General features: G+C 41.3%; 1 protein-coding gene across 2 annotated transcripts in view; it reads right to left on the bottom strand.

Annotated features, from left to right (window-relative positions):
• The window catches only part of FBXO11 (F-box protein 11), a 75,824-nt gene that overhangs the window by 33,001 nt on the left and 15,869 nt on the right, over positions 1-26,954 (bottom strand). For both annotated transcript variants that reach the window (XM_068153666.1, XM_068153667.1), the window contains exons 2-3: positions 5,210-5,337; positions 4,995-5,076 (exon numbers count right to left, since the gene is read on the bottom strand). In XM_068153666.1, the coding sequence (XP_068009767.1) occupies positions 4,995-5,076; positions 5,210-5,337 (210 nt within the window). The remainder of the gene's footprint in view (positions 1-4,994; positions 5,077-5,209; positions 5,338-26,954) is intronic.

The raw sequence follows: 26,954 nt of genomic DNA, 5'->3' as shown, positions 1-26,954 counted from the left end.
GTATTACCTTTGCCCCTCAGGCACTGCTTGCAACATGAAGATGATGTTTTTAGAAGTGTTTGCTACCCTCACCCACCTTTTTATTTTTAATTCAAAATCCTGCAGAAGTGAGAGATTAAATTGCCCTTTTGCTCAACTAAAAAGCAGCTGATTTAGGATTTCTCCCCTCAGCTCACTGGCATAGTGATTATTAGGTGGAATTCTCCAACATCATTTGAAAAAGCTAATTTGCTTCTTAATGTGAAGACTCCAAACATCCCCTGGATACATGAGGGAACTCCATGCTTTTTTGTTTTACAAATGCACACTTCAGGTTTTGAGGATCTTTTAGTAACTTGTCACAACAAGGAAGCATTCAATATGTTCTTCCTCCTAGTTTACAAAAATAAGCTGAGACAGCTTTAAAGGTTTGTCTGGCCACCAAATTAGAAACATGTGTGCTGCTCTTCATGACAGTTCTACGCTTCTTGACAAAGTGAAGCTTTAGTACAAAACACACAATCAAAAAACAAATTAATTCAACAATTGAGCAGTTTTGCAAGTAGGTGTTAAACATGGGGAAAAACTCAAAATGAAGTGCAAGAGGTCATCATCAAATCTTTATCTCTGCCCTAATATAACTTGACAAATTAGCTGTTTCTAAGTTAATAAAGTGCTGAGACACTAAACAACCAAAGAACCAGAAACACAGCTGGTTATTCTGTTCTGTTTCCACAGGACAGGGAGAAGCTAATTCAGTTTCAATTTTGATCATTTAGCAGATAGAAACTGGTACAGTCTAATAGCATGGCAAAAGGCAGGCAAAGATGCCTGAAAGTGAATCAGCCTCTTCATAAAAAGCCCAAGAATGCCATCCCAAATTGCATATTGTGTCCTGAATGGGTGCTTTTTGCCCATTATAAGGGAGAGGATGGAGACAAACTGCTTTTGGTCCATGAAGAGGCATTCAGCAAAAATATTTTCTTGTTAAGAAACAGCAGTATCTTAGAAAAAAAATAGCATGCACTGTTCTTGGAAAAATACCTTGTGAATCAATAGAAAAAGCCCAAAATAGATTTCAAAAGGCACTAAGTTCTAGGAAGTATCAGCTGTGCATGTACCTACTGTACAGAACTATCAATGAGTGAGCCTGTAGCCTAGACTCTCAACCCCTACTGCAGCTCCATAGCCCAGTGAAATTCCTTGTCTCTGAACTGAAGTATTCCTAAAGTGATTAAAAAAAACAAATCAGCAAGAACTGCCCAATATAAAATGGACAGGCAAATGGAGTGAGTTAGAAGCAAGAGAGGGAAAAAAACCTACACAGGAAGAAACAAAGAGTATACCAAATGGTTAAAACCCTGGATTAAAATGACTCGATGAGACAAGCAGTACTGAAGAGTGTGAAATATCCCAGTGTGAGCTGAAGTACAGCGTAAGGGAACAGCCAGAACATACTGAGATTACAGCTCTCTGTAAATCAAGAAATATTATATTAGCTTAAGATACAAATACCTGGCTCAGTAAGATCTAAAAGCTGTGGATGTTTTCTACAGAGGTCAAGTGCTGAAGTTGCAGGTTCAGCAGTCACTTGTGACATAAGCAGCACAGATCCAACATAACCATGTTCTTAGCTACATTCTTGGGTTCTTTTTTTTTTGTATTCTACCTAAAAGAGCTTAAGTGGAAAATTATGTCAAGATTTTCTGCAATGTGTTGCTTTCTCATCAGGATTCATGTGTATTCAGTTATCTTTCCGTCTCAGGACTGTCCACTGCAGAGACCACTGCAGGACAGGGCTGCAAGTACCAGAAGAAACCATGACAGTATTTCAAAATTATGATGTGTTCTTCCTGACAGTATCTGAGATTGATTGTTTTTACATTACAATTTGAAATAGCAGCTCTCTCTCAACAGCATGGATTATGAAATCCATAGTACAACAAGGAACAGTCTTCTGTTTTATCAACTACTGGCTCCACTCCAGTTGGAATCTGGCATTGCTTCTTTTACCTCCACCAACCTTCCCTCAGCTCAGAGTCCATACAAGGAACTGTACTCCATCAAGACATTTTCCCCTGTTTCTAGTCCCACAGCTTCACTTCATCTACAGCTGTATGATTGTATATGACAGTATACAATCTCTACTAATGACAATCTAGAAAGTCTTGTGTTTACAACTCAGCCACATCATCTACCATTATCCAACCAAAAGCATTAAAAGAAACCCCAACATCGCTATTTGTACAAATTCAGAGGAATATCTCAGCAACCCAGTGGAGAAAATGGAAAATAACCATCAGCCCTACTGGGAAAGATTAATAGAAAGATGGGTTGAGAAGCACAATACAATCTTAAGAGGAGGATTTTTAAATCATGGTTTACAATTCCATGATGGAGAAGCAGCACTCCACAATCACAGTGGCTTCCCCATATGAGCTCAAAAATATAACAGAAGGAATGCATGGAGAATTCCTTTGGAAATTAAGTGGTCTTCATGATGTCATTGGGACCACAGGACAGGATGAAAAGTTACTACCTTCACTAGAGGAAGGAGGAAAGTAAAAGCATAATGAAGAACACATCAAAAGTGAGCAACCTTGAGGAAAAATTAAGAACTGATCAAGAGAAACTGAGTCAATGGCAAGATAACTTTGTGTAAGGCTTCCAGTATCAAATCAGGAAATGGAACTGGAAGTAGAATGACACAGGTTAAACTTCCATTGGTTCTGGCTATTTCAAGGCTATCAAGCTGAGGTTAAATTAATTTCAGCAACTTTTGAAGAATGAGAGTTAATCAAAGGGGAGGGTCAGAATAAAACAGAGGGGGAAAAGAAACAGAGGCTTGAAAGAGAGTATCTAAGAGTATGGAGAGGGTGAGAAGACAGAGCAGACTTTGACAGAAGAAAGGAAAATGGACCAAAGCCTTGTGCCAGCTGCTCAGTTTTAATTCACAATACTAAGGGAGGCACAGACTTAGAGGAAAAAAAAAATGGCAACAGAAACCATATTAATGGGAGCTGGCAAGGATCAGTGTTGATTTTCCAAAGAAAACTGACAGCAGAGCTCCTGGAACTAAAGAGCATTTCAGGAGATGAAAAGAAACAGCAGAAGGACTGAACAGTGAAGGAGAACAACAAAACAAGCAGGATGTGTGCCTATATATGTATGAATAAAAAATGTGTGTGTGCACAAATAAAAAAATGCCCATATATCCACACACTCTAAATGCACAGCCAGCCACACACACACTCTAAATGCACACCCAGCCACACACTCTAAATGCACAGCCAGCCACACACACACTCTAAATGCACACCCAGCCACACACTCTAAATGCACAGCCAGCCACACACACACTCTAAATGCACACCCATTCACACACACACTCTAAATGCACACCCAGCCACACACTCTAAATGCACAGCCAGCCACACACACACTCTAAATGCACACCCAGCCACACACTCTAAATGCACAGCCAGCCACACACACACTCTAAATGCACACCCATTCACACACACACTCTAAATGCACACCCAGCCACACACTCTAAATGCACACCCAGCCACACACACACTCTAAATGCACACCCAGCCACACACTCTAAATGCACACCCAGCCACACACACACTCTAAATGCACACCCATTCACACACACACTCTAAATGCACACCCAGCCACACACTCTAAATGCACACCCAGCCACACACACACTCTAAATGCACACCCAGCCACACACTCTAAATGCACACCCAGCCACACACACACTCTAAATGCACACCCAGCCACACACACACTCTAAATGCACACCCAGCCACACACTCTAAATGCACACCCAGCCACACACACACTCTAAATGCACACCCATTCACACACACACTCTAAATGCACACCCAGCCACACACTCTAAATGCACACCCAGCCACACACACACTCTAAATGCACACCCAGCCACACACTCTAAATGCACACCCAGCCACACACACACTCTAAATGCACACCCAGCCACACACTCTAAATGCACAGCCAGCCACACACACACTCTAAATGCACACCCATTCACACACACACTCTAAATGCACACCCAGCCACACAGACACTCTAAATGCACAGCCATCCACACACACACTCTAAATGCACACCCAGCCACACACACACTCTAAATGCACACCCAGCCACACACCATAGAAATATTGCATGTTGGGCCGACGAGAAAGGTGGTGAGTGACTTCCTAGGACATTGGCTAGTGATAGGACTAGGGGAATGGAGCAAAACTGGAAGTGAGGAGATTCAGATTGGATGTAAGGAAGAAGTTCTTCCCCATAAGGGTGGTGAGACACTGGAACAGGTTGCCCAGGGAGGTGGTAGAAAGCCCATTCCTGGAGGTTTTTAAGGCCAGGCTGGAAAGGGCTGTCAGCAACCTGCTCTAGTGTGAGGTGTCCCTGCCCATGGTAGGGGGGTTGGAACTAGATGATCCTTGAAGTTCCTTCCAACCCTGACAATTCTGTTATTCTATGTGTTTATTATACACTGTAAGTACACTGTGTATATAGGTGTATGTGTATTGTTTATTCACAGAGACAAACTCTCCCCTCTCTCCACAAAGAACTGCTATAATGACATACCAAAACTACCTCTAAACACCATACTGGAACGACACATCAATATGAGAAATATTAAAGAAGCCTACTCAGAGTGCTGCACCATTGCAGCATTACTGCTTCTACCAGTAGCTTGGGTACAACTACACAGTGCTTTGAGGAGAATAAAACCAAACAAAAATGCAGAAAAGCCCCAAACCAACATGATTAAAGGACCATCTTCTACAGATAAAAAATCAGATTAAAATTATGCTTTCAAATTTGATGTTCAGAACAAGTTTGTAGCTGTTTTTTCACTGCTGTTTCTTAGTTGGAGAACACACAGGAAAAAATGTTTAGGAGTCTGTGTGTTAAATGTTTCCACATCTTCTCCCACATCCCCTTATTTGTTTTGTACAAAGAGTAATTACCTGATAAATCTTGGGATTTCCCAGATACTCTAGCACGTTTAGCTCGGTGACCAAAGTTTTCAGTAGCTGAAGTGGAGGCACCCTTTGAAATCAAGGAGAACTCATTCAGTCATGAAGTCACTTATGAGAAGTACTAATTATCTTCCTGAAGATAATCTTGAATCAGGAGAATTTACTTTGCAATTGAACAAACAAACAAACAAACCAGAACTTACCTCCATGCTGCTCTTTGTAGGGCAAGCTGTTCTTTTAGGTAGAAGAGTTTTTCTGCGAAGTTGGTATGGACTGTTTTGTGCACCAGGACCTGATTCTTCTGCAACCATATCTGCAGGTACATCATCATCTGGCAATGAAAAAGGGAAATTTGCCAATTAGTATTGCAGTTTTGGTTTATACCAGAAAAATGCTACAGAAACTTGCAGATTAAAAAGATAGTCAGGAAGGTGGGGAGAAAGTAGTAGAGGACAGAGAACTTTTAAGTGGAAAAATCAGGAATATCCACAGCACAGGTAAGATTACAAGAGAAAGTACACATGGATTAATTCATGTTCTCCATAGGTACACAGCAGCTATACCAAAAGCTGCTTAACCCTCCCCCCCAAAAAAAACCCAACAACCCCTCCCCAAAACCTAGGCTCTCCGTTTCTCTGCAGGCATAGAATTCACTGTGCTAATTCCATCACATTTTTCACCTATCAGCATAATAAGGAACGCTGGAGTTTCATTTATTAGCCAGGCGTTATCAAGAAGTTCTTTAGTAAGCATAGCATCTTGTACAAAACTCAAGGCAGAATTTTCCCCAGGTATTTCAGGAATAGCCCAGGCCACCATAGAAATCCTTCTGTAAAACAGAGGTAACTAAACAAATGCATTCTGTATGCCTAAATTATACTCAGAACATTAAGATTATATTCTCTCTCTGCCATTAAAAAAACACACCGAAGTGCAGAAAGTGTAAGGAGTATAATGATAAACATTTTTTTATTCATTGTTTTCAATTTCCCATGTTTGTATATTTAAGGAACACAATCAGAACATGCAAGGAATAATTATATCACTGCATGCCCTATAACTAGCATCACATAATGAAGTTCTAAGCATTGTTAAGAGGCTGGAATAAAAGCTGCCTAGAAATGAAATTAAAGCTGACTCCACTTAAGTAAAAGGTATACTTTTTGAAGATGCTTAACTGTGAGAAAGTAATTTCAGGCTTCCTTTTCATTTTAACTGCTTTTTTGTTCTTAAATTGGGTAAAATATGATGCAAAAGGTGCTCCAGAGTAAGGGTTTTCCTGAGCGAAGGGAGACTGACGTCAAAATCACAACAAGTGAAAAAGCAGCCCCACCGTAACACTGCCCTGCTCTTCAAATATTAAACCAGTCCTTTTTAAATCACAGAGAAAAGCAATTTTCAGAGTTCCAGCGATTCCCTTACATTGTAAAACCTTAATCTCACGATTTTCCAAAGGGTTTTGCATTTGTTCCGGTGATTATGTTTTCACACAAATGGCAAAACATTGCATTTGTGTAGGATTATGAATGCCACCACAGCCCAAGTTTTGTATCAGTGACACCTAACCAACACAATTCCTCCTTTGAACTTTTACTGGTTCAAATTTGTCCTCTACCTTAGCAGGCATGTATGAACTGCAAACCCTACCATATATCATGAACAGATTTCATCACTGCCAGGACATCTAAATAGAGAGCAGAAGTTGGTAAAAGGAGGAAGTTAGCTTGTGGTATGTGTGCAACTTCACACAGTCAGTTCAGGGAAAGTGTCACCAGCTCATTAATCCACCTGAAAACTAACCATGATTAGCCTTCAGCCAGTCCAGCAGCTGGCCCAGCTCAGCACAGCCACAAGGAGGGGACAAGATCACGCTGTCTGGGAAGAACCACCACCCTTTTGCAAGCACAGCACAGGTTTCTAAGGACAGAACTGGACTGTAAAACATCTACTAAAACAACAGAGAAGCCTCCCTAACTTCAGGTGCAAGCCAGATCACTCTCCCTCTCCCCACTGCTGCTTACACAACACACCTCACCAGCACCTGAGCACTTCTCTATCTTTGACACTAAGTATTAAATCATTATGAAAAACTCCTGAAGGACATTGATAGATGAACTGTTGCAGAGCATTTTCCTGTGAAGGAATGTCTGGCACTGCAGTCTTAGCATCACATGCTTGCAGAAGGTTACTAACCTCACAGCAGACCTTTTGCATACTTGTGATTCAGTTGCCCAATTTTACCTGTTTGCTTTCATCTCTGATGGAAAATACTCCACCAATTCAACAAGATATCAGCAGGTAGAAGCCGCTACTGAAGAGTTCCCAGCCTTCCCTCACAGGTCAGAGGAGAAAAGGAGTTGAAGGTCTGAAGTGGGTCCTGCCAGGAAGAATTTGGGCAGCCACCAGAGCAGCAAGGCTCTCCTACAGCAAAACACCCAAATGTACTCAAACACCACTGCATGCAAAGAGCAGCATTTATGTCTATTTAAGATCTGACACAGTAATTGTGATTTCAGCTGCTAATATCCCCCAGAGGAATGCTACTCAGGGATTCTGAGCATCTTGTCTTAAGCCTGTTCCCCTCCATTGCACCAAAGACAAAATGAGTGTCTCAATGGCTGTATTTCCCACCCTGTTCTGGATGGTCAGTACAATAGTTGAAATCTGCTACGTGAAACACAGCACAAGTGTAAGCAGTGAAGAAAATAGAGGGTGGCTATAAGAAAACAAAAGCAGAAAAATGGGCTTCCTTAGTAGGTGATGAAAAGGGCAGAGACAAACCTCAAACATATCATTAAAAGCAAACCCAGGGAGGCCACTAAGGAAAGAGAACCGAGAACCCTTGCAGGGAAAATGGAAGTAAAGGTCAATTTGGCTGAAACACTGAAAATCTGGCTAAGCAGAAGAGAGATGTATTCATTTTCTTGCAGTAGATTTAGGAGGAGGGCAGGAGCCTTGCTCAGAGATTACTTTTCTAGCACAGATGACATGAAGGGATATGCACACGCTCACTCAGATTCTCAGCAGGGATCAGAAGAATTAAAGTCTTCCTTTTTCCATCCCAGAGGCAAGGAAGGCAGCGGGCAAAGCAAGAACCCACACAGCACATGGGAAGCAGAAGGATGCCCAGAGCACATGTGTGCCAAGGTGCCCAGCACTGCTGGGCAATGCCAGGCTGGAGGCACCAGCCTGTGTGACAGCACTCCCGGAACCTATCCTGACAGCAGCTCATGAAGAAGAGGAATTCAGGAAGCAAGAGCTTCTGGCCTGGCCCTGCCTCAAACCTGCTAATCGTGTGCAGGCCTTTTGCTGGCTGTAGAAGGAAAACCAGAGTCAGGTCAGTCAGACGATGACTTCTCACCTGCAGGGTTTGACCCACTGCCTCTGCAGAGATTTCTGACATTTCACAATCATGACTGATACTATTTTTTTCTAACATGGCCTGCGCAGTTAACATCAAGTGAAACTATCAGAAACTTGAAAGTCTTAAGTGATCTGTCAGAGAAGCAGCCTCAGTTTTTAGCCTTCCAAATGCTCCACTGTACATTCTGAACTGACTAAAGCAGCTACAGTGCCAGCTTTCAGGTAAACGCTTCTCAGAAAGTGCTATTTCCTGAAGACTGCAGATTTACCCTTCCCTCATCAGACAACAGGACAAAATACATAACACAGACTGAAAACTTCCAAGAGCAGGATTTTTACACTTTTCCCCTAAAATCCCACACTCACATAACAGATACAAACCTGCTTTAAAGAAGAAAGATCCATTTTAAACCAAAGAACCCCAGTGTCTCCAAAATACTAGGTGGCATTTGGAGGTCCCTTCCAACCCAGACCATTCCATGATTCTGTTTGGAAAAACTCTATTTTAAAGCCTAACAGTATAAGCTACTGCAGCTAATAACATAATTAAAAGACATTATAAATCACATTTGTTGATGGTGGAAGTATAAAAGTCAATAAACAAATTTGGAGGAGTGTGTGCAATATTAACATCCTTGTACAAACACCTGCTGAAATGACTGCCAGATGCTGTCACTGTTTTAAGCAAGTCAATATATTTGCAGTTTTTCATTTTTAAGATATTAAATTAAGCCACCTGTTCTCAAACAAACATTTACCTGAATCTTTTACATCAATGACACTCTGAGATAAAATCATTTCAAACAAATAAAGTTCATTAAAAATTAAAAACTCAGCGACACTGACTGCCCCAAACCTATATTTAAACGAAGCAGCAGCTTATCTGGTAGCTCAAAATGAACTCAGGAAACTGAACCATAATGCGTGTTTTAACACCCACACAGGACCAGCACAAAATACTTCCTGGAGGGGAAAAAAAACCCCAACCAAAATTCATCTGACGCTCTGTCAACTGCTCTATCAATCAAGACTCTCCTTCAGTTCCATACACGCTATGGAATTGTCTACCTTTAAGTGCATATGGTAGAGTACACAATTCACTCTCTCTCTTTGTTTCATGATGACGTTGTAAGTTACAGAGAAGTGACAAAGGACTGTCAAATTAACAAAAATAGATTAAAAAAAAATCACTTCCAGAGGAAGTTTCTTGTCTACACCTTCTTCTTTTAAAAAACAGGCAAAAGTCATTTCTGCTTTACTTTACTTTCCAAGAGTCATCTTAAATATTAATGATGACTGTTCTGAAGACAGTAAGATTCATAAAAGCTTTTGAAAAGGAATATCTAGAACTCCAAAAATTCCTTCTTTTCCTTTTTTTCTGATAAGAGTGTGAGTGTTTCGAGGGAAGAAGGTCAGACAGGGTATACAGAGTTTACTGACTGGATTTGAACACTGAAATTTCACTTTTTCTGTGAAACCAAACACACTTGTAGTTAAGAGAAGCAAGACCCTGGAGAACTGGGGTGGGGCAGGTATTCCCAGGCATAGAAATTGTTCCTGCAGACTAGGGGAACAAAATGGTGAGACACTCCCAACTAGTTTTAAAACAGAAAAATCTGTATCAACTGGGAGTAGGTTCTGAAAGAACACCTCCGAAAAACAGAGTTAATGTTGAACCTATTTGAATAGTGATTTGCCTTGCCTATCAAACAAACCTCACCAGTAAAACATTTGACAGAGGTTCTAAAGTGGTGGGATTTCAGAAATAAACTCTTAAGACAACAAATCCCAGCAGGGTCCAGAGCTTCATCATGAGAAGAAAATCTGAGAACTGCAATGAAATGTGAACTAACCCATCTCAGGTGCTTCGGATACAACAAACCTTGCTCTTTTCTTGGCAAAAGCTTTAAACTCATCCACTGTTAACACTAAAGAAATGTCAGTAAGTAGTGTAATATATTTTAATTATTATTAAGGAAAGAAACTCTGCAGGATTGCCCAAGCAATATCCAAAGCAGGTTGACTAATAAAGACAAAATCCAAAAAGGTGGGGTTTTGTGAGGTTCTGATGGCACAGGTCAACAGGAGATGCTTGGGACCCCATCCCTGAAGACATTCAAAGGGAGGCTCGACAGGGCTTTGGGCAGCCTGATCTAGACAAGGATGTCCCTGCTTACTGCAGAGGTGGTTGGACTAGATGACCTTTAGAGGTCCCCTCCAACCCAAACCATTCTGTGATTCTAGAAGGATTATTCTGACAGAAGTCAAGACTGTTTGGAACGGGAAAAGACCCAGCAAGAAAAAGCTTGAGAGACAGATCTCCAGGGGACATAGCAGCCTTTCAGCTTGGAAAGGGGACAGACATAATGTTAAAAATGTTTGCTTTCTTAAAGACTGCAGGAAGATCAGACTCACTGAACACCATATGGAATAGAAAGATTCTGCCTTCTGGGAAGTAACAACCAGGCACAATAACCATTACTGACTACCAGAGTATTTTTTAAATACACATACAATTTCTTACTGATAACAAACCAAAGATCTATTACATAACAACATCCAAGCTTCTTGGAATGTGTAGATATTTGATAAACAAAAACCATATGCAAAATACCTAGAGTCTTTTCCTGCATGGAAATTCCTTAAATTGAGAGAGCATCTTTTTGCAATTTACATTTTAAGCTTTTAAACACTGACACACAGAGACAGATTGCTGCTCTCTGGAAATAGGTCGTGCAGTCATGATGGCCTGAAAAAAGAGTAAGAATAGATCAGGCACTGAACTCTACCTGTATTTGCTCAAAAGCTCAGGTTAGTTTGACAACACATTTAAATGTATTTTCTACAGGGAGAAAAGGAACTCCTTTTATCTACGTAGAGAGTTTTTTAAGGCTCAGATGTGTATTGTTTTGGTGTTAACATTGGCTGGCCTCTGGAGTCACAGACTGTGAGGGGCCTTGCTTAAACTGGGACTACAGGACTAGGGCAGCAATCATCCCCCTATACTGGGCACTATACTGGGGCCAATTTTAGGCCACTCACTCCAAGAAGGACATTGAAGTGCTGGAGCATGGCCAGAGAAAGGGAACAAAGCTGGCGGAGGGCCTGGAGAACTGGTCTGGTGAGGAGCAGCCGAGGGAACTGCGGTTGTTCAGCCTGGAGTGAAGAGGCTGAGGGGAGACATTCTGCCTCTCTACAACTCCCTGAAAGGAGGTTGTGTGAGGTGAGGGTTGGTCTCTTCTCCCAGGAACAACTGATAGGATGAGAGGAATGGCCTCGAGTTGCACCAGGTTGGATGTGAGGAACAATTTCTTCCCCAAAAGGGTTGTCAAGGCCTAGCACAGGCTGCCTAGGGCAGTGGTGGAGTCCCCAGCTCTGGAGGAGTTTCAAAGCCATGGAGATGTGCTGCTGAGGGCCATGGTTTGGTGGTGCCCTGACAGTGCTGGGCTAAGGGTTGGACTCCATTTCAAAGGAGCTTCCCAACCAAAACTATGTTGTGTTTCTGTGACGACTTCATCTAAGACCAAGCCCCCAAGCACATGACTCAGGTATCACTGAAGATTCCCAACCAGGAAGCAATTCAGCAATTCTTCTTGAGATCTACTGGAAATCAACATCTACCTAACAATTCGATCTTTTTTTCTTCTCAGCACAGTGAGAAGCCCACTACAGCAATCCTTACACAGGCCACTCAAATCAGAAGGGGGAGAAATACTCACTTCAAAGGTCTGTTAGGTCAGCAAGCACCCTCGAAATGCTGCATGCTAAAATACAGCTCACATAGATGAGGCAAAAATTTAAGTTCTTAGAGCTGGCACAAAGCAGGCAGAACGTGAAAGGAGACAACTGGGAAAGATAAACTGGCTGCAAGCCCAAAACTTGTCCCCAGCTATATTTCTTTTAAAATTACCAACCACCACAAACAGTTACTTACATCTCTGAACCTTGTTCACTAGAGAGTTCAGAGTGTTAAAACCATCTAGCACAAACCCCACGTGCGAACATGAGTTAAAAACCCCTCCAGGTCCTCTGAATTCATTTTCCTTTTCAGAAGCCAGAAACTGATAACCAGGATTTGATGAAAAATTCCAGTTTCTTTCCACAAGCATCCCCCAGAAGAGGTATTTTAACACCAGGTTAAAGACATTAAGATGCACATTTTTATTATACATAATAATTGTGCAGGTAGCTGCATACTTGAGCTATTTGTTGGCTAACTCATTTTAGAGGGAATGAACAAATAAATCTTTTTCTTGCACCGAGCATCTCTAATAATCAGCATTAGCTCCTTTCAACAACAGTACTGACAAGCTAGAATAAGGAGATAGAAACAAAACAAAGGAAGAAAATCTCTTTGCTTGGTGGGGGCAGGGTTTCCTTTGGTATTTGTTTTGGAACTGGAAGGGTTTGGTTTGGGATTTTTGTTATTTATTTTCCTTTTTAATGATACTGTTTTCCCAAACTGATGATAAGTGCACTACACCATCAGCTAGAACACAGAGCAAACTAATAAACGAATCTCCAGGTGGCTGCTTTGCAAGTATTTTATCAAGAGAACTTGCCTTCCTGCTTAATAGGCAGCTTGACTCCTGCTCTGACAAGCCCTCATTGAGAAGGGACAAGGATCCCTTTTAGGGTGCATTCCTCATTAATAAAGCAATACTTTCAATGCAGTGCCCTTGCTGCATGATTCCTTGATGCCATGGTGAAAGAGCTGACCAAGCAGATTTTAGAGGTTCAGGAATACACAGTGTTTAAGGGCCCTTCCTCATTATAGTTCTGATACTGAAGAAAATAAGATTTTATTACTACAGGATTTCCACACACACACACACCCCCCTCCAACTACTGCCTCAAGCTTCCAACTAGTACCAATGTAATGAAGATTTCTACCTGGTCATATCGCTTCATTTGTCTGAGCAGTCAAGTTACCAGACCCAAAGGTCATCCCCCTCTCTGGCTAAAATACACCAACTTCCATCTCATCAGAAAAGCAGAACCAGTGACAAGAGCAAAACCACACTGAAAGAGGTTCAACTATTACCATTTTATTCTGAATCCCAATTGGCCATAAAGATGTTTCTCATCAACCACCTTTACTTTCAGATCAGGCCTTCGAAGTGCCCGAACAGAGGCAAGAATGCAACCTTATCACCACACCCTTGGAGCTATTGTGATGCAAAAATAATACATGCATTAAAGAACAAACAAACTCTAAATACACAACCTTCTTCCTCCTCCCTACAAAAACCCCCTTTACCAGGAGATGGCATCTCAGAGAGAAAGAAATGATAGCTTCTCCAATAGGTGAACCTGCTCTGGCATGGGGGAGTTGGAATAGCTCATCTCCAGAGGTCCCTTCCAACCCCTGTCACTCTGTGATTTTCTGTGCTGCATGGGAAGCTAAGGGAAACCTTGCTCAGAGAAACATGGCTCCCCTTGAAAGGGGAGGCATGTTTATATGCAACAAAATAATCTACACAGCTATGTGTCTCATTATGACTAAACACTACTGCAACTATTCAAGCTTAACTCCCTTAGGACAATCTCAGGGCACAATCATTTCACCAAATTTTAGGAACCAAAAGCCTCCCACAGATTCCTCTGCCATAAGCCACTTCTGCAGAGCACTGCTGTAACAGAGGCAGAAAACATTAAGAAGTATCTCCTGCTATTAGGAGCAGCAGCTGATTAGAACATACTTGCCGTGCAAAACCATCTGCCTTAAACGGACTCTCCATCAGACGTGACTGACATCTGTCAATACACTGGGCCCAGCTGGAATCCAGTTCTGTCAAGGAGCAGTTTTGATGTACTAAACCAGGAATTTCCCAAGGTTCTTCAGAATGAAGAGTTTCTGAAATGCCTATCATGAAGTGGAAAGGCAGTCACAGATCTGTCTTGCAGTGACAAAATAACCAAGGAACATGCAACCAAGACAAAAGGGCAGAGAGCTCTTTCTCTGTGCTGGGGGGTGAGGGGGATTGTGTTTAGGAAGAGACTGGATGGGGTGCTTGGTGCCATGGTTTAGTTGATTTATAGTGTTGGATGATAGGTTGGACTCGATGGTCTTTTCCAACTTGCTTAATTCTATTCTACTGAGTAGACATTACTTTCTCCAAGAAAGAAGCAAGGGGAGGAAAAAGTACATCAACAGTACTTTAAAGCCTACTAGATTTGGCTGTCATTCTTCCCTTTCTGTGTCCTACCACTAAGTTATGTCGGAGGAAGGAAAAAAATAACAATAAAGAACCCCACGCCATCACCTTAAGCACTTTCTGTGATTTAATGTAGCTAGGAAAACAGAGTGTCATCAAGAGAATCTTATGTTGGATTCTTGACTTCTGTAGAACCCAGATAACACTGGCAGCTTTCAGAAACAGTACAAGCCAACATACTGCAAAGGGATCTTTTCTGAAGAAATCCCATAATGGTGTAGATATGTACTGCAGCAAGCAAAGTTTCCAAGTCATGTTCAGCTGCAGTGTCAATTTACACCAACCATTAGAGCAGGAAGATGCAGAGGAACACCACACAGGCCAGAGGCAAAAAGGGGGACCTTGTAACTTGGATAGGTATCTGGGAGGAAAAAGAATACCCCAAGGTAATAATACTTATATTTTTGGATATCCAGAAGCACACATCACTAGAAAAAGGCAACTCTGAACTGTAAAAGGTGGAACATGAATTCTGCTACCTCTTTGGCTATTTTCTTTAACTTACTACCACAATGACATTAAATATACATGTTACTTTCTTAGAATCATAGAATGATCTGGCTTAGAAGGGACCTCCAAAGGTGATCTGGTCCAAACCCCTCTGCAGTCAGCAGGGACGTCCTCAAGTAGATCAGGTTGCCCAGAGCCCTGTCAAGCCTCACTGAATGTATCTCCAGGGATGGGGCCTCAACCACCTCCCCAGTGAACCTGTTCCAGTGTTTCACTCCTCTCATGGTAAAGAATTTGTTCCTAATATCTGATCTAAATCTGCTCTTCTCTGGTTTGAAGCCATTGCCCCTTGTCCTGTCACTGCAGGCCTTTATAAACAGTCTCTCCCCATCCTTCCTGTAGGTCCCCTTCAGGTACTGGAAGGTGGTGAATAGGTCTCCCTGGAGCCTTCTCTTCTCCAGGCTAAACAACCCCAGCTCCCTCAGCCTGTCTTCATAGCAGAGCTGTTCCAACCCCCTGAGCATTTTCATGGTCCTCCTCTGGACCCACACTCCATCAGCTCCTTGTCCTTCCCATATTGAATGCTCCAGATCCGAATAAAGTACTCCAGGTAAGGTCTCACCAGAGCAAAGTGGCAGAATCACCTCTCTGGATCTGCTGGCCACACTTCTTATGATGCAGCCCAGGCTGCCGTTGGCCTCCTGGGCTGCAAGCTCACACTGTCTGCTCATGTCCAGCTTCTCATCCATCAGCACCTCCAAGTCCTTTTCCACAGGGCTGCTTTCTATCACCTCATCCCCCTGTCTGTACTGACAGTGAGGAATGTTCCAGCCCAGTGCTATAATCAACACTTCTACAAGGATTTCAAATGCTACAGCTGAAATGAAAAAAGGCAAACAAAAAAAAACCCCAAAATTAATAAATAAATAAATCAAACTTAAACAAAAGCCCCAAGAAATGTTACCAGCTGAACATTACTAGGAGCAGTACAACAGTACACCAAAAACCGAAACACATGACAGAATGGAGATGAATACATCAATAACTAAAATGGATGGATGCCCTCACATTATTCTATTTACCAAAAAGTCAGAGCCCTATTCTAGCATACAGCTACTTCCAACCTTTCAGCAGGGTTATTCAATCCTAATTATGCCAGCAACATGAATACACAGAAAGATAAAGCAAGAATTCCTTATCCTTAGATCAGTCTACAGTTATGCTGTATTTAATATACATTGTAATAAGGCTGAGTTTCACATGATGAACTGTGGCAGGTTTTCATGCACCAAGTCAGACTTATCTGATCATTACTTACTCTGAAAACTTTTCTAAATGACTGTTCCTATTATTTCCTTACTTGAATTACAAACTCCACAGTGCCTGACAATCAGGAAAGCATGGCTTTGTTTAGCTTCTGGGAAATGGCTGAGAAAACAGCATGTGGAACTTGTAAAATCAAGTATCGTCAGGGTGCAGGAAGAAATTGCTTTATTACTCATTACTTATTTGCCAGCATATATGTTATTAAGATGGGTTAAGAAAGCTGTCATCAAAATATGAGACACTAGTGTAGTAGGCAACTACTGATTCAAATCTAGATTTGTTAAGAACTACAGCAAAAGTCAAAAAACCTGCTATCACCACCAAACACCCTAGCACTGAAGGCCAACAAGCCCACCTAAACCCAAGCTGCTTTAAGAAAGAAAGGTAAGCAAACCATCTTTGCAGAGATTCAAAACCCACCTGGACATAATCCTGTGCAATCTGCTCTAGGTGAACCTGCTTTAGCATTTCCAGAATCTGCGTTAGACCTCCAGAGGTCCCTCCCAACCCCTACTACTCTGTGATTCTATACAGAGAAGAACCAAAGGGCAAGTGTCAGGAGGATGGAGGCAGACTCTTCTCAGTGGTGTCCAGCAACAGGACAAGGGGCAATGGCCACAAACTTAAATACAGGAAGCTCCCCATAAATATAACTAAAAAATTCTTCACTCTGAGGTTAGTGGAGCACTGGACCAGGTTGTGGTCTTCATCTCTGGAAGCATTCAAAACTCACCAGTGTATTCCTGTGTGAATTGCTCTAGGTGATCCTGCTTGGCAGGGTGGCTGGACTAGGTACCTTCAGAGGTCTCTTCCAACCCCTACCATTCTGTGAAATCTACTGGGGGAGATAAGACTAAACAGGTTTCCTATCAAGTTTTACAGTATATTAATATATGATACAAATACAAATTGGAAGAACACAGCAGTCTGGTTTCCACTGGCAACAAATGCTGCCAACATTTGTATTATATGCTCAAAGAAACTGCAGCACGGGGAGGACACTGTTCTTCTTTGCCCAGTAGAAAAAGGATCTCCTAAAGCACCCCAACCCAGCAGTTACAGCTCTTGGACATCTGGAGGGAAGGGAAAAAACAAAACAAAAACATCCTGGGGTTTTATTAGAAAACCAAATGGCAGTGTTTTTAGTTGCTACCTTTGCTGTCTGTTTTCTAAACAAAACTTCTTTTAGACCACGTTTATTTTTAACGACACATACTTGATTCAAACCTCAACACCCTGTGTAAATTCTGTGCACACTAGTTACCCAGCACATTCCACACCACTTCATAACCACTCCACAATGCTTACCTACTTTCAACTTTCCCCTGTTTGCAATTGCAATGAAAACATGCCATCATAGGCAGACTAATCACGTCTCTTTTTTTACCATTACCAGCAGTATCATGCATGAAATGCTGGATCAATGAACTTCTAAAAGCTTTTTTTAAGTAGCTATTAAATTTCCATTAGCATTTTCTAGCAGCACTGGCATCTCTCTCACATTGTGAGTAGCTCTTACAGGTGGGCTCACAAATACATGCTTAACTGTACTTGAACTTCTGAAAAAATCCCGATTTTCAATACATGATGCAACTGATTTGGATCAAGGAACTCAGTTTTCGGTAGACCTTCAGTAACTAACACGCAAGCAGATGCAACTGCTAAGGTGTGTGTGGGGGTGGAGTGCAAAAAATCAGTCTATTTGGCTGTTAATTATGTCTTTTGGCAACTAATTACACTAACTGCAGATACTTCAGCGTTTTTCAGGGGAAAAAAAAACCCGTAAGGGCAGCTTAATTTAAGAGCCTCCAAACTGATGTGTTTGCAGTGAATGTTCTCAAGTCTAAAACCCTGCAGATGATACACCCTGCATCTCGAGGAACTATTTTCAGATACTGACAATTTCATTATATAGAGAAAAAAATAATTCACCAAAGCATAAGCCTAGCTTCTTTTCTCAGCATTTTTTAACTGTTTTCCACACGGTCCCAACTTGGCTAAAGCTCTGTTACAGTAAACAATATGAAAACATAGGCTAAAAAGCAAAACAAACCAAAAACCACCCAAAACTTCTAGATTGTTTTTATTCCTAAATAAAAGAACTGCTGGCCACCTGCCTTTCAAGTTTACTCTTAACAACACTGAGACACAAAAAACTTCAAGCAGGCAATGTAAGTTTGGCTCCCCAACATCAGGCAGCGATCAACAAAACGGAGAAGAACTTCCCATTTTTCACATTGTCCACAACATGCAAAAGTGAAGTCCTGAAAGTTTTCAACAGGGTTGTTTGTTGTCCCTCCACTGCCTTTTATGCCCAGACTTTCTGCATGCCTACAGCAGAATCTCAACCATTTTTGTTTTCTTAAACAAGGTCCTCCTACTCATGCACCTAAATTCCATTTTTGTTTTGTTTCCATAGTTCTGGATATTCACCTATTTTAAGACCAGATAAAAGAGCTCTTTGTCATTTATTCCATGTACATTTTGAAGTCCTGACACACCATGCTTCCTACAAACCCTCTGTAATTTGTCATGCCTCAGTACAGTAAATTTTCATTCTAAACTCTTTTAAAATAACATGCATTAACTATAAAAGCTGTTTGAATGTCTGCAACAAAAAGCACCAGGGAAATGCCAGGGTTGGAGACAGAGGGCAACAACACAGCCCCTTCCAAACCTCAAGCCCTTCACTATCACAGAACTCCTGTGCTATGAGCTATCATTTTGGATGGTTGCTTCCAATAGCCTTATGCTAGAAGGCCACAGGGATCCAAAGAAACTTTCAGAGGAACAAGTGTTCCTTATCATCATGCACAAAATGTAAAGATCATCTAGAAAGCTGACCAGCTTAATATGTAGTTTTTCCTTTCCTGTCTGAACAATTCCATCACTATCCACCTGCTTTACATATTTTCCCTGGGCATATACACCAAGCAGGGTGCTTAGAGACCAAGGCAATTTGAGGACCAGTGGACATAACCAAATTATTAAACTCCTCTTCTGTTTTACCTACATTTCTCTTTCTTTTTTTTTCCCAAAGAAAGAGTAGAAAAATATGGCTAAAGACTGAGTAGCTAACATTAAAAGTTGCCAGTATTTCCCATGGGGAGGTTCCCCATCATCCCATGGCTAGTGCTGGTTCTGTCTCTAACCCCTTGCTCCCTAGAAGCCTAAGCAGTTTGAGCTTGTACTCTTCAGTACTTCCCAGTGTTGATGAAAAATTAAACAAATATACACAGGACAGAAATGCAGCTGTTTGTATATGCAGAGCTTTCAAGCCATACTTCTCCAGACAGTTTTGATATATATACAAAAATACATCATAAAGAGTCCCAGGTATAGAGCCCTGGAACACATTCAAACATGCTGATCCAGCAGTAAAGATAAACATCTCTCATTTAGCCAAACTAATTTGACTTAGTACGTCAACAGCCTAGGTCAGTCGCAACACCTCAGTTAGGGGAGGGCTGCCACCTCCTAGTATTAATTTATTGTGGCTTCTAGGTCATCTGACAATACCCTTAAAAGGTTGCAGGAATAAAGAGTATTAAGAAGGACCATCGTATTACAAACAAGACAGATGGCTAACAAACCTTCAGGTGAATGCTGTATGACAAACAATCTTACAGGATTATTATCTCTTTTGGAAGACAAACTGCTCAAGTAGAATCTAGAATCAAAACAAAATACTTCTTTGGCCCCAGGCACTATAAAAGTTCATTTAGCTTACAGTTCTACACAAGTAAGCTGAGGAAGCATTTATGCACTGTAAAGACAAAGCAAAAAAATACAAAAATTCCATCAGGGCATTTACTGTGAGGGTGACTGAGCACGGGCACAGGTTGCCTGGAGAGGCTGTGGAGTCTCCAAACACAGCAAGCCCTTGCCAAGGCAGCCAAGGCTGCTAATACAGCTTCTGTGACCTACCAAGAGGCAGTAAGCAGACGACCAGCTCAAAAGGTCTGTTCCATGCATTTTTGAAGGATAACCTAAGTTAGGAGCCCAGACTTCCCACAGAGCCAGCAAAAGGAGAAGTTGTCATTGGAGAACAATTGATTAATTGTTTGACATCAGGCAGGTAACAGCTCTCTCACTCCTGCTGAACATACCAAGACTTTAAGGAGTTACCCTCTAGATCTCCTACTACATGGCCTCACTAGTACATTGCATCTCCAATCCAGCTGCTTTTACCCAAGGATTGCTTTGTTGTAAACCACAAATTTGAAGCACATTAGCATCTCAAAAACCTCAGCTCATTTTCGCTCAGCTGAGTACTCCTCACATCCAAAAATCCCTCAATCCCAAGCATCCTAACTTCCAATCTCCATTCAGAAGTAAAGCCCTCTTAGGGGCACAGCAAACTGAGAAGAGGTTCCCAGTCCTACCAGGCACATAACCCAGGGCTATATATGCTGAGCTCTCCATGGCTCAAGAAGGATAAGCACCCAGCAGAGGTAACTGCAAGCAAGCTTCAGCCCCTTCACTCTCTTCCCATCACTATATTGTGCTCTTCCAGTCATTACTGTTTGTGCCAGGATGGATGACATACTTGACTTACAAGCAGCACCCACATGAGGATGATCTTCAAAATAGTATCTCCCCCCTGTATCTTTCATCTGGAATTAAATACTTATACTACTATTGTACATCAGCTTTGTATAAATCTCTAAATATCCTCCTGGTACAGAAAGAGATCATTCATTATTCTTCCATATTCTCCTCTTTGGTTCTCAGTGTTTAATAAATAAATACTACATGAATCAAGATGTGCTACTGTGCCAAATCATCGTTACAAGGGTATCTCTGCAACTGTAAACTGAAGTCTGCTAGAACACATGCTGGCTGAACACACTGAAAAACTCACCTGCTAGACAAGTTCACACCAGCTAGAAAACCAGAGTAATGACATATCCAACCTCCTACACCTTCACTCTAAATTACAGTCAATTTGCTAAAAGTGAAGCCACACGCAATCACTCTCCTTCACAAAGTACACTCTCAAACTAATGAATCTACAGGCTGCACTAAGATGGTTATATAACTCCAGCAAATTGAATTTATTTTCCTGGCCCTGTTTTCTGCCAGTCTTTATAATCATCGTCTCAGTTTCAGTTTCCTTCTTCCAGTCATCCTGTGTCACAGCTTCACGTGTTCTGAACTTACCAATCTGATACACCTCTCCACTACTCAATTGTTCCACTCTCATTCATTTGCAGTAGCATCTGAGATACAGCCAAGTTAGTCACTTCAAACACTTGAAGCAGTGGAGGGGGGAAACCCCAAACTTGCCCTGAAGAGCTCATGGACAGGCCTGCAAGCAAGACTAGAACAGGACACAAGAAGTAATCATGTTGACTTTTTTTCCACACAGGCTTACACCTGCAGCATTTTGGGGCTACATGAACACCCCCATCTCTCTGTCCCTGCTGGCTTGTTTAGCCATCTCTTCTCCTAGGTGATCATCTTGGGAAGATGGCCACATAGTTTAAGAACTCTACCCTCAAAAAGACTTGCTTGAAATTGATGGAGTGAATTCATACCTAGCTGCTGCCACCTCAAGATACTCTACCCAATTCACAAGCACATAAATGATTAATGTCTTCCAAAAGTAGGTGGGGAGGCTTTAGAAGACACTGCTGCTTATATTCTTCCAACTGCTGCTTCTTTCAGACATCACTGCTATACAGCTGGGGAAGAGTGCGTATTTTCTACAAACTCCTTTGAATTTCAATACCAATGAAAACTACTGGTGACAGTAAAGGAGTTTCCCAGGGAACTGCAGTTTCCAATGTTTCATCTGAATTTCTTTTTCATGTGCTAATCCAGTATCAAAAGTCCTTAATTTCATTAACCACATTTACCCCACATTTTTCTTTAGTGAACTCGTGAACTGTAGTCATGCTCATAACTGTGCAGTTGAAATTCCCCCTCCACCCCAAAGATAACCAAAGCATCTTGATGCCATGCAAGCATGCACATGTTTCAGAGACATACCACCCCAAAGGTCTTTGGGCACTAGTTAAACTTGTGAAGAAACACACAGCCCATGCCTTCTCTATACTCCCAAGTAAGAGCTGGACAAGTGGGCATCATTTAAACTCTGTGAAACCTAATGCTTCCAGCCAGCAAGGCTAGAAGGCAGGCTACTTTGAAATACAGATTACACCTTAAGGAACCCTGTCATTGTACAGCAGCTAGCTGACAATATTTCTTTTCCCTAGATATCACAGCATATGCCACCAATGATGACTAACAAGTAAGGAGCATGAATAAATTTTGGTGCATCAGTCAAACCGTGATTGAAAAACTATGAAGCCTGACATCAAATCAGGCTGCTATCTTTGAAGTGCAATACTTAAGTCAGTGAAATATTTCATGTCAGTGCTGTGTGAATTTCTGATACTGGCACAAGATGAGAAACAGGCCACAGAGTGAACCATGAGGGAATGAATCTTTATTTCTAGTTGATAGGCAGAATGGACAGCAGTAGCAGAAAGATGGACTGCACTACCTACAGTGATATTCTGGGCAAATACTCTGGTAGTTGGAAATGTCCAGTTATAACCAGCAATTAACATGTAAACTAACTGGGACACCACAGAGATTTCTTTCCATTAACAGACATTTCAGATATGATTTCAAAGTATAAAATAGCAATTACAGAAACATTTCCAGGGAAAAAGAAAATCCACTTTATAACTCAGACTCTCCAAGGACTCACAGGAGGTTCCATCTTTGCTAGAAGAAAGTTCAAGACCTCTGTCACAAAACAAGAGCTATGCATGGGTGCATAACGATACCAGGTAACAAAAAAGAATCTTAAATCCTGAGAACAGTCCGAGCCTGCTTCATTCTGCTCCTGAACTGCAATGCTTCAGGGATAGTCAACACCAACAATTCAGACCCAGCCCACCACTAACCATCACTTTTAAGAGTCAGGAGGTTTTTATTGACCATCTAGCATCTCTAGCTCCACCAAAGCCTCTCTAGGAGGAAAACCCTGCACGCAAAGCATTTACAAACTGACAGTAACATCTCTTACACAGCCGCTCCTCATGGCACATCCACTTTCTCAGCAGACCGATGCCCATCATGAGATAGAGTACAGAGAACCATCTCAGTACAATGGATCACAGCAAGTTCCAAATCCTATGCCTACAGAACATACAGGACACTGCCCACTTGGAAGCATAAACTACATCACACCGTTACATCCAGCCAGTCTGCTGCAGTCAAATGGCAAGCACAGCCACGAGCAGATTGAAAATCACTAACTACACAAAAGAACCCTTCAAGACTTGTTCTTAAATCATCAGCATTCAAAACGTTTTTAGCAAGTAAAATTCATTTTGTGTACTCAACTTGAAGAATGCCACATGGGTCACGAACACAGTTAAATCCTGCCTACTAAATCAGTGTATGTTTTCCTCTGCTGAAATAAAATGTACAATGCTTGTCAACTATTAATTATACCCCATCCAGAAGGGCATCCTTAGATCTCTGATCATTGTTTGTTTTTCCAACAGCAAAACTGAAATATTTTAAGTGTTCTAATATGTATCCAGGGTATTTTATAAGTGCACTGAGCTTTGCCATGTTTCTTCCCGTTCTTTGGCTAAGCACATAAAATACAAGCCATCTTTGTTACATTCATGCTCCACATAACCACAAAAATTGTCTTTAAGATGTATTCTAAACAAGTCTCAGATGGAATTCCTGAAATGTTTATTCTTGAACTTTCACTAATTTTAAACCCAAACTGTTCATATTCCATAGATTGCACAACAGCATGAAGCAAAGGATATCAAACAGGAGGGGTACTAAGCAAGCAACCCAACACAGTCAAGGGATTCTACCATCCATATAAATGCTGTGACATTTCCTCTCTTACTGAGGACCAAGTGAGGCCTAAATTCTTGCATAAGACTATTAATAAGTTGGTGGAAAAGAATATTAAAAACAAACAAATGAAGAAACCACCCACCAGCAAACAGTAGCCAGAGTTTAGGTTACAAATAAATAAATATTATATTGGACCATTACTCTTATTGTGATTAAGAACAAAAGTTCTGTAAGGAAGGAAAAAAATATAATAAAACAAAACACAAAAAAAATCTCTTTTCTTTGTTCAGAACATCCTCCAATTCTTCTGAATGGGGGATGGAAGGAGAGGAATTACTCAATACAAACTCCAACACTCCCATTTTTGAGTAAGGTCTCCTAGTTTCAGCTGGAGAAACTGCTGTTCATACGTTCTCCCCAACCCCAAGTAAAGAGTGATCTGTCATGCTAATACCTTGATTGAGATGTGTGCAATATAGGAGTCCCCCATACTTCAACACAACCTCACCATGTATGAGAACCAGGCCTTGCATACGGGCAAGAGGCTGTCAGCTCCTTTAAGCAAGCCACCTATTTTGTTTAATTAAACATATAAAGAAGCAATTCACACATATCAGGGTTCCCATCCAGCACTAAGTAAAGCACACAGCAATTACGTGCTACATGCTTTCTGGATCAAGCACACTATTCACATGCAGTTACCAGAATGAGAAAAATTAAACATTAAACATTTATAACAACCTAGAGTGGGAGAGTAAAAGTCATGTTTAGAGCTCAGACTAGATTTACTGCCAGGCAGTAAACTGCTGAATACATGTAATTAAGCATACACAAAACTGTATTATGCTAACAAGGCTTTAAGAGCAGCAGTTACCTAAAAGAGTAAAACCATCTTTCATTGCAGCAAACTCTTCTCTACTCCAAAGGTGAGAACTGTTGGAGCTGTACATGGTGCCACCTATTAGAAAATGTCAGCATTGCCTCCATGTCAAGAGATAAAGTAACAGGTTCAGAAAAAATTGCTAATTGTGTTTCACACTTGAGAGCTAGCACCCTCAAAAAGGAAAAGAAGTCAGGTGCAGTTTGGCTACCTCAGCTTAGATTTTTTTTTTTAGGCAAAAGAGAAAAAAACCTTTTTTCACTATCTTTTGATATTTTAAAATGGGAAGGAGAGAGGCTTGTAATGAAGGACATAATCCTTAATGGATTGTGGCTGAAGATTTGCAAACCTTAAGCTAAGACAGCATTGGGAACGGAGGAGAAAACTTCTAGATACAACGCAGCAACAAAATGGCCAAGGACACAGGTGCCAAACAAGATCTGGTTTGGTGCCCTTGGTGGACAAACCCAGAGCTGCAGACATCTTGAGTAAAGAGCAGCTCAACGTTAATTTTCATCTGCTATAAAGCCAAACCTTACAGAGAACTGGTTGCTTACTGTAAATATAGAAGACTTCTGGATTCCCACCAACGAGGAGATGAGATAAAAAGGAGGGAAGGAAAGTCATACCACCACCCCATTCACCCCACTCATCATCACAAATGACACTGGAGACAGGAGACCTATGTGTATTAAAACACAGCTAAGGATCATTCTGAAAAACTAGTAATTCCAGGACTCCACTGCCTCTCCCTCCCTCCCACAATGGGACAGCCCCAGACACTAGGGCATGGTTGCCAAGATAAAACTGTCTCTTAGGAATCTATTAGGAAACAAAGTACCAGAGTAAAGATCAAAATCAAGGCAAGTAATAGACTTCAACATCTCAAAACAAAGACAATATAAACCAAATCCTTTATCATAAATAATTACACTGGAAGTAATTCTGAAAGTGCCACTGAGCTTCGTTTTGCCCCTATAAAGGAGCACAGTAGTTTGGCAGTGACCTTTCTTGGTACTTAAAGCTGTCCCTTTTGGTTTTTTTTGTTCCAAGTCATTACAATTTTCTTTTTTAATATCAACTTCAGTTTTCAGATTGAAAAGTACAGAGAATTAAATGTAACCTCCTGGAAATTTAAAGACATTATTAAAGACAAGTTCTTCCACTAAACCTGAAAGCAAATAAAACCAAACCCAAACCCAACTTCCCATCAAAGATTTGCTTTCACCGAGCAAATGACACAATTTAACAGGACAACTCTATAGAAAATTGTAATTCCAGACTGTTCTCTGAGCTGCAGATAGTAAGGTGGAGATGCTTCAGACATGTTCTACTGCATGCTCATAAGACTCCAAGCTTAACAGCCTGGGGGGCCTTATGAATTATTTCTAAACACTGGAAAGGCACAATCAACAGTGAGAGAGATTCCGAGACCAAGCCAAGTGTCTCTTACCAGCACAAAGTCAATAAATGCAGGTTGCACACACTCCCTTTAATGGTCTCTGGTCTGCTGGATGTGCTGGAAAACTGGGGAGAAGTGGACACAGCACACAAATGCCAGCTATCATCTTCATAAAGGTCCTTTTAGAGCAGCCAGCAGCTGGTTTAAGTCAGAGCAGAGTTATCATCTGTGCCAATCCAGATCATGAAGACAAAGAATCATATTAATTAAAGTTAAACCATTTCCTACCCTCAACTCTTAGTGAACCAGCTGGTTGTATGGGATGAACAAGGAATAGAAGTTAGTCTTATGTAAAAGGCTATCCTGGGCTCTCTGAGGCTTCCTGAAATCAGTAAACTATGAACTCATTCCCGGTCATCAAAGAAGCCAACCAACCAAACAAGAGAAGGAACTGATAAAACTGTTCA

Source organism: Melanerpes formicivorus, unplaced genomic scaffold (assembly GCF_026170545.1).
Source record: "Melanerpes formicivorus ecotype bairdi unplaced genomic scaffold, bMelFor1.0.p_v2 SCAF_26, whole genome shotgun sequence".
In the NCBI taxonomy this organism is placed as follows: domain Eukaryota; kingdom Metazoa; phylum Chordata; class Aves; order Piciformes; family Picidae; genus Melanerpes; species Melanerpes formicivorus.
The sequence above is the reverse complement of the archived record's forward strand: the minus strand, read 5'-3'. Positions and strand labels throughout refer to the sequence as shown.